An 18058-nucleotide genomic window follows, 5' to 3' on the forward strand; every position below is an offset into this window, starting at 1 on the left:
CAGGCAGGGAAGGAAAAAAAATGAAGTACAGGGACTGAGTCCAATATGGAAGTGCTGAATGTTGCTAATGCGACCAACATAACAGTCAACATTAAAACACACTACCTGAAATCCCAATTACACTGCGTCCCTTCCAGCAAGATTACCTAATACAAGATTCCTAGGTAAGAAAGGCTTCAACCTTGAGATCAGGTATTTGGACTGAGCCTGTTAGTCATCAGGGTTTAACTGGAGAAGCATCACATTGCTTCGAGTTTACAACAATGATGTGCATGCTTCCATCTGAGTAATCTTAGGGGAAACCATTTGCATTTTGAATCAGTGCTTCAATTACCTTGATCAGTCTTGAATCTTCCTGCAACACAGTCCAGTTACCTTGCAAAGGGTCCAGAAAAGAAAGACCCCAAGCCTTAGCAATTGATCTACCAAGAAGGGCATATGTTAGATTAAAGAGGCTGAACAAGAGGACCCATCTGAGGAAAACAGTCAGCAATTTTTCAGAGAAGGGCTTCTCCTAACATAACACTATACCTAATGCATTAACAGGCTGTCCACATCTCCCTCCATAGACTGTTGATTTTAATTTCCCTACCCATAGCAAGCAATAACTAAAGACATTCAAACTTCCAATGGATGATGAAAGGAACACACAACAAGAATACTGGTTTTAAGACTTTTATTGTAGCAAATAAACTAAAAGCAACATGAACCTAAAACTTTCAGTAGGCAATTTGTACTCTAAACTACAGAAAATATCTCCCTTTAATATTTAAGATGACTGAAAATCCTCCTTCACAATTATACTTTCCTCTGTCCCTTAAGAGGACACCGTGACAACAATTTAGAGGGGTGTTAAATTTCACAAGAGGCCAAAAATGGGATTTATGTCAGGAGATTTCAGTTTGGGATCTATCCCACACTCCTCTGATATTGCCCAGGAAGGGCACTGGCCTATTAGCATACGTTTTAATATAATTAGCAGGCTTAACCCTTTAAGCCTGCTAATTATAGCAGTCTTTACTTTCACCCTACTCGTATCTTCCCATCTGGTCAGTATGATGTCATGCCGGTGTGAATTACGACAAGTTTTCAGAAAGAAAAGCCAGTTGTGATTACCATGCTGGGTGCTCAGGTAGATATAGATCTCAGGCGGTGAGGGACAGATCCAGGCAGTGCCCTGGCACTGCTCCCTAGCACCCTGGTAATGACAAACCTGGAACTGCAAGGATGGCAGTGCCAGGGCCTGGCCCACCTGGAAAGTTTCTTCAGGGGAGTTGCCCTTATTTGGGGGGGGGGTGATGGCATGTCCCAATGCTGTGGAGTGGGGTGGGCTGGGGCTGCCCCACTGCCTGTGAGTGGGGTGGGGTGGGGGGGGAATGGGTGGGATGCATATAGGAGGAAATTCCTTAGTCCCTGTGAGAGGTAGGTGCCTGTGACAAGGGGGCCACCCAAATGCCTGTGTGGTGGGGGAAGAGATCACCCAATGCTTGTGAGGGTTCCTCAATGGGGGAACAGGGGGAAGTTTATTTTTAGTGCTGATTGGGACACCCTTTAAATAGAGGCAACCTTGTCACTTCTATCAAGCACTGCCCCAGTGAGTGCCAGTAAATATGGAGTGAAAACTCAGCAGATCAGCTGAAGAGAGTTACACATTGGTTTTCAGTCTAAAACTGACACTGACAAATTTTAGGAAATCCCCACTTTCTATTTTCTCATAGCCAGTCCTAAATGATACTTTTCACTTCTTTTTTGTTTTCCAGTAGATAATTTCTAATCCCCAAACTGACATTCACAATGCGGGTCATCCTGGAGATCCCTCGTTCTAGTCAATACTAGGTGAATCTTCCAGCATCATTTAAACCCTCACGGCTTTGGTCTTGATAATGCAAGAATGTGTTCTCATCTGCATTTTACATGGTGAACAATAAAGACTTGCTGCCTCTTTCTCTTTGCTTTCTCTCTCTCCTCCTCATGGATCCTCACAGATTGACCCTGGCTGAGGTTCAGTGATATTTTTGGGAGAATCTGTAACTTGATCTTACAAGACTTCCCCTGTCTCAATGCCCATCTCCATGGCAACATGAATCACATATACCTTGTATCCAGATAATAATTCTAATTTGCTATCCTTAAGACATCCAACCCCATTCTGTCTTAAAATTAAATAAATATTCTAAACTATAGTTATTTACAAAACCTGACACTTCTGAAAACTTCCCTGGGATTGGAGACTAAGTTTGGGGTGGAATCAAAAATATCTTTCCAAAATCAATGAACATTAGGCTGGCTCTCCCAGTCTTCCAGCTTGACTGTAACAGGTGCTATCTGGAAAATTCCAGTCTTAGCACTCTCTTCTATTTGCATACCTGTCCAATAGTTGTTTATAAGTGTTGAATATCTTGCACCTTCTTCTCAATAAAGCAACCTGAGCTGCCCTTTAACCCTTAATAACTAAATCACCCAGGTTTATTGTCAGCAGAGTTGAGTAGATCACATGACTGCCTCATCCCTCCATCCTATCCAAAATTAAAAACACAGCCCAAAAATATATTACATAAATTTGCATTTGTAGCAAGATTTCATAAATATGTCCCCATCTAAAATTTCACTATTCCCAAATTCCTGGTATTTTCAAAACCTTCTACAAAATCTTAGCAAGAACACCTGAGTTACTACAACATCAGTGCAATCACCTTTTTAATACTGCAACATGCAATTGTGTGTAATTATCTACTGTTTACCTCTATGGTGGCTGCCCCTTGGAGAGGGGCAGCATCCATTAATACTTGCTCTCACGTGTCATCTAGATTCTGCCATTGTGATATGAGCAAGTGAAATAAGAGTTTGTCTATAAGATCCCTTTGAGTTTGAGTTTTGAGATGCACCATCTACATGATCCATCTCGCAAATTGAGGGAAACATCCGGCCCTGAGCTCTCTCTGCTGCACATGTAGGCAATGAGAAGGCACTCCAGGTGGTTCCAGATATGTTGCATACTCTTTCAACTCATCCATAATCCCAAGGTATTTTCCTGGATTGAGTGGTTAAGCCTTTAGGCTTTGCTCCCAGCAGAATTTTTGCCGCCGAGGGAGAGTTCACCATTGCAACAAACAGAAGTTCGTTGGTGCTGTTGTGGTTGTGGATGCCACTGGATCAGTAGATATCCGATTCAATTCTTTTAAATCGGATGGGAGAATCTCTCAGATTGCTGCAGTGTTTATAAGCCATGACCAGAGATAAGTAAAGGGGCAAAATTTGGTGAGTGTGTCCATTTCTAGTTGCTTTTCCTCTATCTTCACAGTTTCTGGCTTTCTTGTCCTTGGAACTCAAGTTTCACTGCCCTGCTGATATTTGTATTGAGTTGTCCCAGCAATAAGCCTTACTCACCAATTTTAAACAGAACAGCTTTAGTAAATCAAGCTCATAAAGTAAGTGAAAGCAAATATTGTAAAATGCTGGTGTAATATATGGTCATCAGGCTTAGCTTCCTCTTGTGGATTGAAAGAAAAAGAAGAGGTTGAGAATTTACAATAATGTTCAAGTAAAAAATAATGAGCTATTTCTTTAGTTGAAATAATGACATGGTAAAGGGCATCAAGACCCCCTTTTGCCACTGGTTGTTGGAAATAGGGTTGGATCGAAAAAAACAGCAGGAAAAGGCTTGAGTGAACTCACACAATGAGAGGGTTCCCAATCTTACATGTTTTTACAATCAGGCATTCATCTCAACAATATTAAGAAAAAAAGCACATCAGGGTTTTGCAATTTCCTTCCTACTGCTAAACCATGTTTAACAATTGAGTAGAAATTGGAGGAAGTCATGCTCAGTCTGTATAGTGCTCTGACCAATTCACACTTTAAGTACCATCTCCAGTTCTTGTGCCACAACATGGAGAGACATTACATGGAAATACCACAATGAGTATAAAGGAATTGAGGTATAAGGTGTATTTTTTTTTAACCTGGAAAGGAAGCAGCAGAAAGACAATCTGAAGCAAACAAATGGAAACAAATCTGGAGATTTTGAGAAAATCTGGTTTCCTAATGTTATTTCCGGTGTCTTGATTACCGTTAGGTGGTCTGTCCATCTGTTCCTTTTCGGGTAGATACAACTGAATGGCTGGCTGAGCCATTTCTAACAATTAAGAGTCAACCATATTGTATGGATTTGGAATCACATGTAGGCCAGAACAGGTATAGCCAGCAGATTTCTTTCCCAATGAGTCTTTACAACAATTGCAAACAATAAGAAGTCTCACAACATCAGAGATAGTTTTAGATAGTTTTGTGGTCAGTATTAAGACTTGCTTTTAATGTCAGATTTATTCATTAAAGTTTCACCTTACAGCTGCCACAAGAGATTTGAACTTGTGTATTCAGAATATTAGCCAAGGCTCTGGATTGTCAGTGAGTAACATCACCATGACACCAGCAACTTCAGGGACAACAGTAACATAGGAAGTAGACAAGATTCCTACATGCCACATTTAGGCATTCGGAAGGAATTCTAGCAGAAATACTTCAAGACTAGCATTTTGCGAAATACGACCTGTGCCACCTGCTGGTGAAGACAGTCAGGCGGTAATCTGGTGCACCATCATGCGCTTGAGGTTTGATGTATCCAATGTTTCACATCAACCAATAATGGAGCTTTTTTGGAACTGTGGAAGTCTTTACTGACCAGCTGGAGTCCACATAAACATATGGGATAGGTGGTGTGAAAGATAGGGGTGTTGATATGCAAGATAAACTGGTGTGGTTGTATTTAAACTAAAGTCAGGAGTGGTGTGGTGGTAAAAGAGACCACTAATATTAAAGTGTACCAGCAAAACACAAATTAAATCATAATTATTCTAATATTTTATGATAGAGAATTCCCAACCCTGTCCCATTTTGCACAAACAGCATACACCCAATCTGAGACACCCGAAGCTCATCCTACATTAGGCCACAAGCCTGATGTGAATGCTTTGGTGAGGTGCTGTGCCTATCATGTCTCCTGTGGTGGCTCACTCTCAAAGCATCAATTATGAGCAGCCTAATTTGCTGCTGTTGTCCTCAGTTAAGATTCTTAGAACTGGAAGAATTATGATGAAAGAAAGGACAGAATATGTCTAAAAAGGGCTTACTGCCTGTTTTAAGCAGTTATTGTGGACAGCTGAAAAATCACCTGATCCATTATGGAGTCAGCCACATTCAGGTCTTTTCATCATCGTAGTAGCTGCAATGAGGAACACATCTTACTTAGGGAAAGATATAAATATGTTAGAAGCAGTTCAGAGAAGATTTACTAGGCTTGTTCCAGGAATGGACAGATTGGCTTATGAGGAGAGGTTGGAGAGGTTTGCATCTATTAGAGTTTAGAAGAAGAGGCAACTTGATTGAAACCTTTAAGATGCTGAGCAGCGTTGACAGGGTGAATGTGGAGAGGATGTTTCCTCCTGTCAGAGGATCTAGAACTAGGGGGTCACTATTTAAAAATCAGGGTTGTTCACTTAAGACAGTATTGACGAGAAACTTTTTCTCTCAGAGAGCTGAGAGTCCTTGAAATTTTCTTCCTCAAAAGGCAGTGGAAGCAGTGTGTTTGAATATTTAAGGCATAGTGGGATAGATTCTTGATTGGCAAGGGCAGGTGGGGTGAAAGATTATCAGGGATAGGCAGGAATGTGTGGTTAAAGTCACAAAATCAGTCATGATCTTACAGAATGGGGGAACAGACCCGAGGGGCTGAGTGGCCTAGTCCTGGTCCTAATTCGAGTGTTTGTATGTTTGTTCTTATTATGCAGCGCGACTTCTGCTCTTGCTGCACTCTACCCAGTATTATACTTGAGAAAAAAATGACAATTCCATCCATCTCATGTCACAAATCCTCTGCTGCAGCAGTGTGTTGACCTTTACACTTTGCTGCTCTCAGCTGGGTTTTTGTTACAAATTTAGTGGAAGTCTGACTCAAACATAACTTCAAGACTGCTACACTTCTGCAACAATGCTGAATTATTTTCAGTCAACTTTCATTTTTGAACGGGAGAATAAGGATGTAATGAATGATATCTTTCTTTGTTTTGCTCAGTACATAATTTGCCACTTAAGATCACAGGCTCCATTTCCTTTTTATTTAAACTATTCCAAATTTGCAATACGATCACCATAGCACGAATTCGATGTTACCGTCTAGCTTGTCAATATCATTCTGTCTCCTGGCCAGTCACACTGGGAGCCCCTTCATTGTTTACTGATAGTCCAAACATCAGACGTCTTGCGATCTGATTAGGGATACGCAACATGGCTTTGTTAGAGGGAGGTCTTGCCTTACGAATCTGGTGGAATTCTTTGAGGAGGTGACAAAAACGGTTGACGATGGGAGAGCCGTTGATGTCATCTATATGGATTTCAGTAAGGCGTTTGACAAAGTCCCTCAGGGTAGGCTGGTAGAAAAGGTTAAGGCGCATGGGATACAAGGCCAGGTAGCTAGGTGGATTGAGAACTGGTTGGGAAATAGGAGACAGAGGGTAGTTGTGGAGGGGACCTTTTCGGGCTGGAGGCCAGTGACCAGTGGTGTGCCGCAGGGCTCGGTACTGGGACCTCTCCTCTTTGTAGTCTACATAAATGACTTAGAAGAGGGCGTAGGTGGTGTGATCAGCAAGTTTGCTGATGACACCAAGATGGCAGGGTTGGCGGGTACGGAACTGGATTGTCAGGTGATACAACAGGATATAGATAGGTTGGTGCAGTGGGCAGATAGGTGGCAGATGGCATTTAATCCTGACAAATGCGAGGTGATGCATTTTGGAAGGAATAATGCAGAGAGGAGCTATGTGATAAAAGGTAGGCCGATTAGGAGTATAGACGTACAGAGGGACCTGGGAGTGCAGGTTCACAAATCCATGAAGGTTGCGTCACAAGTGGAGAAGGTTGTTAGGAAGGCTTATGGGATGTTAGCCTTTATAGGAAGGGCTTAGAGTATAAAAGCTGCCGTCTAATGCTTCAGTTATACAGAACGTTGGTTAGACAGCATTTGGAGTACTGCGTCCAGTTCTGGTCACCTTATTACCGGAAGGACGTGGAGGCTCTGGAAAGGGTGCAGAGGAGGTTTACCAGGATGTTGCCTGGCATGGGGGGACTGGGTTACGAGGAGAAATTGAAGAGACTGGGGCTATTCTCCTTGGAAAGACGGAGATTGAGAGGGGACATGATAGAGGTATATAAGATACTGAAGGGAATAGATAGAGTTAATAGTGAGAGACTGCTCCCTAGACTGGGTACGAACACGAGAGGTCATCACTTAAGGGTGAGGGGGGGAGGTATAATTTGGAGGTAAGAGGAAGGTTCTTTACGCAGAGAGTTGTGGGGGTCTGGAATGCGCTACCGAGTAGGGTGGTGGAGGCAGGAACGTTGGACTCGTTTAAGATGCAGTTAGATAGGCACATGAGTGAAACGAGAATGGAGGGATATGGTAGGGGCTATTAAATAGGGTTAAACCTCGGGAGACACCGGAAGGGCAGGCTGTATGATTAATATTTTTTGTCTTTATTCCACAGGTGGAGGTCCACCTCGTGTCAAGCGAGGGGCATGCACACGGCGGGTCGTGCGTGGGCTGCTCTTGGAAGTCCAGGAGTGGCCTAGTACTTCATGTCGGTGTGTGTGCTTGATCCTGGACCGATAGACGGGCTCCACAACAGCTCAGTGACTAGCACTGCTAGCTGTGCAGATACATGGATTTGGGCCTGTGTCTGTGGGAGTTTGCGCATTCTCCCTGTGGTTGCGTGGGTTTCCTCCGGGCGCTCCGGTTTCCTCCCACACCCCAAAGATGTGCTCTTAGGCTAATCGGTTTCCACCAAATTGACACTATTTCTTCCCTGAATCTGACTGAGTAGGGTCCCATTCGTAGACATGTAGGGTAGAATAGGTGTAGGGCGATGCGGCGGCGCGGGCTCGTTGGGCCGAAGGGCCTGTTTCCTGTGCTGGGTTGTTCTTTGTTCTTTGTCTTGTAAAATTATAATGGGGAATTCAAGATTACTCTTGGTTACTGTTTTGTCAGTCTACTGGGAACTTCATGGCTGAAGTTACAATAGTTCAATGTATATTACTGAACAAGTAATTAAGATAAGCAAAAATTCTTTGGTATAGCATCAGACTCCTGAGAAGGAATATGATCTGTTCCCCAAGCTTCTTAACAATTCCTGCTTGAACCCAGGTCCTGTATTTCTCTTGCACTCTCCAATTTCACCCTTCACCTTGATGCAAAGATGCCAGCATTGGACTCGAGTAGGCACAGTAAGAAGTTTCATAACACCAGGTTAAAATCCAACTGGTTTATTTGGAATCACAAGCTTTCGGAGCACTGCTCCTTGGCTCACCTGAGGAAGGAGCAGCACTCCAAAAGCTCGTTATTCCAAATAAACCTGTTGGACTTTAACCTGTGTTGTAAGTCTTACTGTACCTTCACTTTGTGTAGTCCACTGGCTGCTACAGGGAGTGAGAACCTTTACTTACATGAAAACTTTGGAATATCCAGGGTCACATCCTGAGAACTGAAGAGAGACTGAGTAACCCTGCAACACTCCTGCTCCCTTAAATTCCACTGTAAACACTACCTAACAACATGCCTCTTTGATGCCTATTGTTAAACTGTGCAAAATTCCATGAGTTTGTTTTGTGTTTTCAAATATACTTCAAACATAATTTTCAAACATGCTGGTTCAGAGGACATTGGTTTATTTCTAATATGCCTCACATTGGGATGCACTTAAAAACACAGATGCTGTAACATTTTCTTCATTTACTAACAGCATGTTGGAATACTGTTTGAGCAACCCATTCTTATTCTCATTCTTTATTAATTTGATATTACATTGTTGGGTTATTGCACTGCATAATGTAAAATTAACTGCACAAAGTCAAAAAGTCCAGAGTTCATTGGCAATCTGAACTGAGTTGACAGTTCTCAACTGGAGAACACTGGGGCTCTCCAGTCCCCCTACGCTAGGGAGATCTGCCAATGACTTCTGTTGGAAAGTACCATGTGTACATATTAGTTGTCAACAGGATCAAGCTCAAATGTGATGATTCCTGTAATTGAATAGCCACTAACACTGATTATTTAAACCTGTATATGAAGAACGTCCAACTGATCAAGTAACCACAGAATGCTGATACTTGTGGAATTGTACTTCTGCAAGAGTCAATGATTTCAACACAATAAGATTATTAATAAAGTAAAAGGAAACTGAACAAGACAGAACTATTTGCAAATAATTAAAAACAAATTTGAATACACAATAAGACATGAGATGGCACTAAGGTGGAATTCCTGTGTTTCCAAAACTTTAATAATTATAAACATCACAATATACAAATATTAGTCATATACAGGTGCTTACAGCAAAACTCAAACAGAAGTTTGGACAAGTTACAAAACAAAGCTTCATTGCAACATTGTGCATCAGAACAGACCATTGTACTGCTTTAAATGTCACTACACCTCCACGCAAGTATCACATTTAAAAGGGAAAACTCATGACATTCATTAATACACAAATAATTTTCAGTATTTTCATTTTAAAAACACATCCATGTACATTACTGTAATACAATAACAATGCTAACTTGCATTTATAACATATCTTTAATATGAAAAAAATGCTCCTAGACAATATCAGTAGTGTAATTAGATGAAAGATATTAGATTGGATAGCTAACAGCTTGGTCAAAGAAGTGGGTTTTAAGGAAAGTCTTAAGGGAGGAGAAGGAGGTGGATAGGCAAAGAAATTTAGAGAGAGAATTTCTGAGCTTAGAACCTGGATAGTTGATGGCAAAGTTTCCATAGTTTATCAAAGAGAATGGGTGATGAGTGAGAGGGCAGAGCTGGAAAAGTGTAGAGTTCTCAACTGGTAGTTGGGTTGGACAAGATTGCAGAGTTAGTGAGGACTAAGGCCATGAAGGAATGTGAACACAAGAATGAGAATTTAAATTCTGAGGCATTAGGGAATAAGGAACCAATAAGAACATAAGAAATAGGAGCAGGAGTAGGCCATCTAGCCCCTCAAGCCTGCCCCGCCATTCAATAAGATCATGGCTGATCTGAAGTGGCTCAGTTCCACCTTCCTGCTTTCTCCCCATAACCCTTAATCCCCTTGCCTACCAAAAACCTATCTACCCATGTCTTAAATATATTTAGCGAGGGAGCCTCCACCACTTCAACGGGCAGAGAATTCCAGAGATTCACCACCCTTTGAGTGAAGAAGTTCCTCCTCAACTCTGTTCTAAACCGCCCCCCCCCCCCCTTTATCTTGAGGCTGTGCCCTCTAGTCCTGCTGTCCTTTCTGAGCGGGAAGAATCTCCCTACCTCTACCCTATCCATCCCCTTCATCATCTTATACGTCTCTACAAGATCCCCCCTCATCCTTCTAAACTCCAATGAGTACAAGCTCAGTCTATTCAGCCTCTCTTCATAGCTCAATCCCCTCAACTCCGGTATCAGACTAGTGAACCTCCTCTGCACTCCTTCCAAAGCCAAAATATCCTTGCGCAAGTGCGGCGACCAAAACTGCACACAGTACTCCAGCTGCGGCCTCACCAGTGCCCTGTACAGTTGCAGCAAGACCTCCCTACTTTTATATTCAATCCCCCTCGCTATGAAGGCCAGCATCCCATTCGCCTTCCTGACCACCTGCTGCACCTGTAGGCTGGGTTTTTTGCGACTCTGCACCATAGCATGCTGTAGCTTTTTGCCCTTTAAATAGTAGTCCCTCCTACTATTATTCCTGCCAAAGCGGATGACCTCACACTTGCTAACATTGTATTCCATCTGCCAGGTCCTCGCCCACTCGCTCAGCCTATCTAGATCCCTCTGCAGACTTTCTACACCCTCCGCACAATTTGCTTTTCCAGTTATCTTTGTGTCATCAGCAAATTTTGACACCCTACACTCAGCTCCCTCCTCCAGATCATCTATATAAATGGTAAATAGCTGAGGCCCCAGCACCGACCCCTGGGGCACTCCACTAGTCACCAACCGCCAATCTGAATAGCACCCATTGACACCTACTCTCTGCCTCCTATTAGACAGCCAATCCTCTATCCACGCTAACATCTTACCCCCAACTCTATGCCCCCTAACCTTCTGTAACAACCTTTTGTGCGGCACCTTATCAAATGCCTTCTGAAAATCGAGAAACACTACATCCACCGGTTCCCCTCCGTCCACCGCACTAGACACATCCTCATAGAATTCCAATAAATTCGTCAGACACGACTTCCCCTTAATGAATCCGTGCTGTGTCTGCTCTATCAAACAATTCTTCTCAAGGTGCCTCGCTATTTCTTCTTTGATGACAGATTCAAGCATTTTTCCTACAACAGACGTTAAACTAACTAGCCTATAATTCCCTGCATTTTGCCTGCTACCCTTTTTAAACAGCGATGTAACATTAGCCGTTTTCCAATCTTCCGGCACTTCCCCGGCATCCAGCGAGGTTTGGAAAATAATCACCAAGGCATCCACTATCACCTCTGCCATTTCCTTCAGAACCCTGGGATGCATTCCATCCGGTCCTGGGTACTTGTCCACCATCAGTCCCGCTAGTCTATCGAGTGCTACCTCTCTAGTGACAGTGATTGCATTCAGGCCCTCAACTCCTACTATCCTTCTATCATTAATACCCGGCAAACTATTCGCGTCCTCCTCCGTGAAGACCAAGGCAAAAAACTTATTTAAGGCCTCAGCCATTTCCTCATCCCCCACCACTAAATCCCCCCTCTCATCCTCTAAGGGTCCAACATTCACCCTAGCCAGCCTCCTCCTCTTTATATATTTATAAAAACTCTTACTATCCTTTTCTTTATTTAGTGCTAATTTAGCTTCATAGTCTATCCTTCCTTTCTCTATCAACTTCTTCGTCACTCTTTGTTGATTTTTAGACCTCTCCCAATCTTCTATTTGCCCACTACTTTTAGCCACTCTAAACGCATCAGCTTTTAATTTAATACTCTCCTTTATTTCCTTCATTAACCACGGCTGATTATCCCTTCTCCTACGATCCTTCTTTACCATCGGAATAAATTTCTGCTGAGCACCAAGAAAGATCTCCTTAAAGATCCTCCACTGTTCCTCAGCAGTCCTACCGACCAATCTGAGCCCCCAGTCTACATTTGCCAATTCCTCTCTCATCCTATCCTGCTCCCCTCTGTTCAAACAGAGGACACAGGTCCGGGACCCTACTTTCTCATCCTCCATCTGCATCAAAAACTCAACCATACAATGATCGCTCTTTCCAAGGGGATCCCCCACAACAAGGTCCCTAATTCTACCCGCCTCATTACATAACACCAGATCTAAGATAGCTTGCTCCCTCGTCGGCTCCAGCACACACTGTTCAAGGAAACTATCCCGGCAGCATTCCAAGAACTCTTCGTCAAGCCCACCGCGTCCAACGTGGGTCAACCAATCAATATGTAGATTGAAATCCCCCATAATTATCGCCATTCCATTTCGGCACGCATCATTTATTTGCGTGTTTATAGCCCGCCCCACCTCCAAGTCATTATTTGGGGGCCTATAGACCACACCCACCAGCGTCTTCCTCCTCTTGCTGTTCCTTATCTCCACCCACAACTATTCCACGTTCTGCTCTTTGGCACCTATATCTTCCCTTACTACCACCCTGATACTATCCTTCATCAGCAGAGCTACCCCTCCCCCTTTTTCCTCCCATCTATCCTTCCTAAACACTTGATACCCCTGGACATTCAGCTCCCAGTCCCTGTCACCTTGCGACCACGTTTCTGTAATGGCCACCAAATCATATCCATTTGTGCTGATCTGCGCCACCAGCTCATTCACTTTGTTCTGAATGCTTTGTGCATTCAGATAGAGTGTTTTTATCCCAGCCTTTATCTGGACCCTATTTGAAGGAATGCTACCAACCTTTCTCATGCCCCCTGCTCCCTTTATTATTGGGACATCCTTGACCTCTTCCTGTACCTGTACCCTCTCCTTTACTTTAGACACTGTAATTTCACCTACCCTTGCACCCTCCCCCCCTCATTAGTTTAAAGCCCTATCTATAGTCCTAGTGATACAATTCGCCAGGACTCTGGTCCCAGCACGGTTCAGACCAACACCATCCCATCCGGACAGGTCCCACCTGCCCCAATACTGGTGCCAATGCCCCATAAATTCAAAACCATTCCTCCCACACCAATCCCTGAGCCACACATTCATCTCTTTAATCCTAACTACCCTACGCCCATTTGCACACGGTTCAGGTAGTAATCCAGAGATAACCACCTTGTCGGTTCTGCTTTTTCATTCCATTCCCAGCTTTTCATACTCCCTCTCCAGATCCTTAGTCCCCAATTTGCCTACGTCGTTGTCACCCACACGTACCACAACCACCAGATTCTCACCCTCCCACTCCAGGTTCCTCTGCAGCCCAGATGAGACATCCTGGACCAATGTAGATCAGCAAGCACTGGCAAGGTGGACCATGATGAAGGGTCATCCTGACGAAACATTGGCTCTATTGTCTCTCCACAAATGCTGTCAGACCTGCTGAGACTTTCCAGCATTTTCTGTTTTTGTTTTAGATTCCTATATCTGCGGGATTTTGACTTTGTATTTTGGTGGGTCATGGTGTTGGTTAGGAAAAGAACATCATTCAAGTGGAGGGAGTTAATAGGGATGTAGCGGTAGTTGAGAATAGAAGAGTTAGGAGGATAGAGACAGTTCTGTGAAGCCAAGAGCAAGAATCCAAATGGCTGTGTTACTTGTCTGGTGTCAAGGTTTGTGACATCTGCTCTGGGCTGGAGAAGAAATTGCAGGTGTAGAGTGAGAGTCCAGTGCTCATGGTCCATGTAGGTGCCAGCGCCATAAGTTGAACTAGGACACAGGCTCCTCTGAGGGAGTATGAGCAGCTAGGGGCTAAATGAGAAAACAGAATCTTTTAGGGATTATTATTTGGAGATTATTACTGAGCCACTAACAATCAGATTAAGGAATTAAATGAGTGGCTCAAAGATTAGTGTGGGAGAAATAGATTTCAATTTATGGGCATTGGCAGCAGTACTGGGGAAAAGTAGCAGCTGTATCAATGGGAAGGTCATCACCCGAACAGTGCTCGGACCAGTGTTCTGGTAAAACATATAACTGGGGCAGTAGACAGGACTTCAAAATAAATAATGGGGATAAGGGATCAAGTCTCATTGAGACGTATAAGATGATGAATGGGATGGATAGGATAGAGGTGGAGAGACTCTTCCCGCTCAAAAAAGACAGTAGGACTAGGGGGCACAGCCTCAAGATAAAGGGGAGGTGGTTTAGAATGGAGTTGAGGAGGAACTTCTTCACTCAAAGGGTGGTGAATCTCTGGAATTCTCTGCCCGTTGAAGTGGTGGAGGCTGCCTCGCTAAATATTTTTAAGAAGCGGGTTGATGGGTTCTTGATAAGAGAGGGGATTAAGGGTTATGGGGAGAGGGCGGGAAAGTGGAACTGAGCCACGACAGATCAGCCATGATCTTATTGAATGGCGGGGCAGGCTCGAAGGGCTAGATGGTCTGCTCCTGCTCCTATTTCTTATGTTCTTAAGTCTGCAAAGTTGTGATAAGTTAAATAGAGAAGACAAGGCAAATGGTCAAGGCAGCAATAATGGGAATGATGATTAATGTTTGGCAGGAAGGGTCAGAATACAAACTTAAAAGCGCATCAGAGTAAGTTACATTAAGTAAAAAGACTGAACCGGCTCTGCATCTGAAGGCTCATAACAAAACAAATGAAATAACAGCACAAATAGAAGTAAATGTGTATGACCTGATAGCCAGCGCAGAGATATGGCTGCAGAACAATAAAGCCTGGGATCTGAACATTCAAGGGTACCTGACAATTAGGAAGGACAGGAAGCTAGAAGAAGGTGGAAGGACATCTTTGTTAATTAAGGATAAGGTTGGTACAATAAAGGGAGATTACCTTAGTTCTGGAAATCAAGATGTAAAATCAAGATGTAAAGTTGAGAAATAGTAAAGTCACTTGTGGGAATGGTTTCTAGATCCCTGAACAGTAATCATAGTAGGATGGGGTATAGAGGAAGAAATAATGGGGGCTTATAAGAAAAGTATGGGAAAAATCATTAATCTTCATATAGATTAGACAAATCAGATTGGCAAAGGTAGCCTGGATCATGAGTACAGAGTGCTTTTGAGAGTTTCTTAGAGCAAAGTTTAGCATCAAAGAGAGAGCAGACTATATCAGATCTGATAATGTGCAGTGAGGCAACATTAATTAATTACCTCATAGTAAAGGCACCCAGATGTAGCAGTGATCATAATATGATTGAATTTTACATTTCAATTTGAGGGACAGAGGAGTGGATCTATGACCGGTGTTTTCATTTTAAGGGTAAAAATAAGGGCAGTTATAAAGGCACGAAGATAGTGCTGGCTAAAATGAACTAGAGAGCAGTGTATAAACAATGAGATTAGGTAAAAATGCAGTGCCAGACACTAAAGGAAAAATTTCACAATACTCAGAAATGATTCATTCCCATGAGAAAGAAAGGATGCAACATCCATGTCTTAAGTTAAAGGGAGAAAAGAATTGAAAGAATACACATATAATTCTGTAGATCGGTGGCAAGTCAGAAGATTGGACAGAATACAAAGAACAACAAAGAATGATAAATATATTAATAAAGAGGGAGAACCTAGAGTCAATGTATCTATTATCCCAGCAACCACTTTTTTCAAGCCCTGGGGCGAGTCCATCAGGGCATAGGGATTTCTCAGCTTTTAGTTCTAATGTTTTTAATAGTGCCCTTTCCCTGCTGATTGTAACTGTTTTAAGTTCCTTCCTCCCTTTCATTTCCTGATTCACTATTATTTCTGAGACCCAAGCTGGGAATCAAAGCAAGGTCCCTGGCACTATGAGGCAGCAATGCTAACCACTGTGCCACCAGGCCACCCTCTGAAGGGACAGAAGTCTTCAAGGGACGCAGATAGTTTAGGTGAGTGGGCAGAAATTTGGCAGATGGAGTATGATGTGGAAAAATGGGGAACTTATCCACTTGTCTTCTCACTGAACCCTCACTCTTTATACAATATTCTCCTCAGAAAAGTCTCCCTTTATACCTTATTGTCCTCACTGAAGTCTCGCTCTTCATATCTCACTCTCCTCAGTGAAGTCTCACTCTTTATGTCACTCTTTTCTCACTGAAGTCTAATCTTCATTCCCCACTGTCCTCACTGAAGTCTCTCTCTTCATTCCCACTCATCACTGAAGTCTCTCTTTAAACACTGCTCTCAGTGAGGATTTAACCCACAATCTTCTGACAAAGATGCAAGAGAGCTATCACTGAATCAAGGCTAACTGAAACATACCTAGGGCCTGATGATGTGATTATCCATTATCACTGGATAATGTTTACATATTCATCCAAAGTCAATCAAATGACAATAAGAGATGTCAACATCGAACAATCAACGGTATCCTTACTGATCTACTTCAATGATTATTCAGTGATTCATTATTTCTACACAAGTAATCAAAAGATCATGGCCTGCTGAACTTTCACAATAGAATCCTGGTTCAAGACAAGTTCTCGCGTTCATCTGAAATTCCTTTCTATTTTGGCAGGGATGAGTGTTAATCAAAAATAAATTGGTTGATTCAGCCATTGAAATATCAGACAGGAAATTCCAATGAACTCTGAAATCACGTGGCTATTTTGTGGATATTGGTTGATGGTATCAAAATATTTGTTTTTAATCTATATTTTCTATGCTTAGCCAGTGGTGGGGGCATGGGTTTGAGAGAGGGGTTCCTGAAACAGATAACATTTCCAGAATGGAAATTGGGCAGGTTTTGGGCAGAGGTGTAGTAAGGTGAAGGAACAAAAATAAACAAGCAGTCAGAAGTGTAGGGCTGGAGCAATTTTAACATTAAACTTAATGGAGAGAGAAATCTAGGCTTTGATACCTTCAAACATTTAAACATGCTTTCATACTTATAGTAACCATAGTCATGGCAAATGTATTGATTACTAAATTAAGGTAAAAAATGTGACTGTTTCTCTAAAGTTGATCATTTTTCTTACTAGCTCTCTCTACAAAGATCAAGCAGCTTCAAACATTTTGAACGCTCAAAGCCTCCATCATCACCATTGGTTACTGAACAAGAAGTCAATTTTAATGACAATGTAAGTGTTGAATAATTCTGTTGTAAGATCTTTCACTGAATAAGTGATTTGAATTGGACACAATGGGGGGAAGGTTCTCGTTGAGCACATACGCTGGTCTTTTAACTCATTTTTAAAAAAATTATCTTTTTTTCCTATATTTTTCATGACACAGAAACCTTCCTAAGGGAAGAGCAGTTACATCTTAGCTCACATAGGAACAGCGTGTGGTACTTGCAATCTCCTGGCAGCGAGCTTTTGGTAGAAATGGTGGGAGAAGATCACCTGCTTGGCATCTTGGTCATGAGCAAGTACTTACGTATGTGGTCCAGAATGTCACTTTCTCTAACCCAAAGCCTTCAGAAGGATGTGAACAAATCACTAATCCCACACGGGGGTGAGAAGAGTGGGGTAGACGTATCATTTAAGAGGCAATTAACATGGTCCTCAATTAGTCAAGCTTGTGTGTTTGAAATTTGGGCAAGTGGAATAACAAACAAGTGAGATAAGTCACAAGTTTAAGGGAAATTATTGAACATCTGAGAAACTTTAAGGGGTGGTAGGAAGCCAGGGAGCCAAGTGGGCCACGTGCTTGAAGTGGATGGCATGGCTTATTTTAATGGTTGGTCTTCATTAATGTCAGCCAGTCAGCTGCCCACCTGATACAGGCATCCAGAGAACATTTCACTGACTTTGGGCCTGCAAAGGGCAGTTAGCCCAGAGGATGCCTGTCTTAGATAATGTGGGCTTTGTGAAGAGTGGCAGGGTTGGGATGAGCTTAGGGCTGGCTACATCCTTAACATTTTTCTTGATAGCTGGAGGAACATCTCTACTTTTCACAAAGGTCCCATAAAAGGTAAATTTTAAAATTCCTGACAGAATTTTCAATAACC

General features: G+C 42.6%; 1 protein-coding gene across 2 annotated transcripts in view; it reads left to right on the forward strand.

The window, feature by feature from the left end:
- The window catches only part of sash3 (SAM and SH3 domain containing 3), a 78180-nt gene that overhangs the window by 32602 nt on the left and 27520 nt on the right, over nt 1-18058 (forward strand). For both annotated transcript variants that reach the window (XM_080188222.1, XM_080188223.1), the window contains exon 2: nt 17088-17186. In XM_080188222.1, coding sequence (XP_080044348.1) covers nt 17088-17186 — 99 coding nt within the window. The remainder of the gene's footprint in view (nt 1-17087; nt 17187-18058) is intronic.

The sequence above is a fragment of the Carcharhinus amblyrhynchos genome, chromosome 4, assembly GCF_965287045.1.
Source record: "Carcharhinus amblyrhynchos chromosome 4, sCarAmb.v2.hapA, whole genome shotgun sequence".
Taxonomy (NCBI): Eukaryota; Metazoa; Chordata; class Chondrichthyes; order Carcharhiniformes; family Carcharhinidae; genus Carcharhinus; species Carcharhinus amblyrhynchos.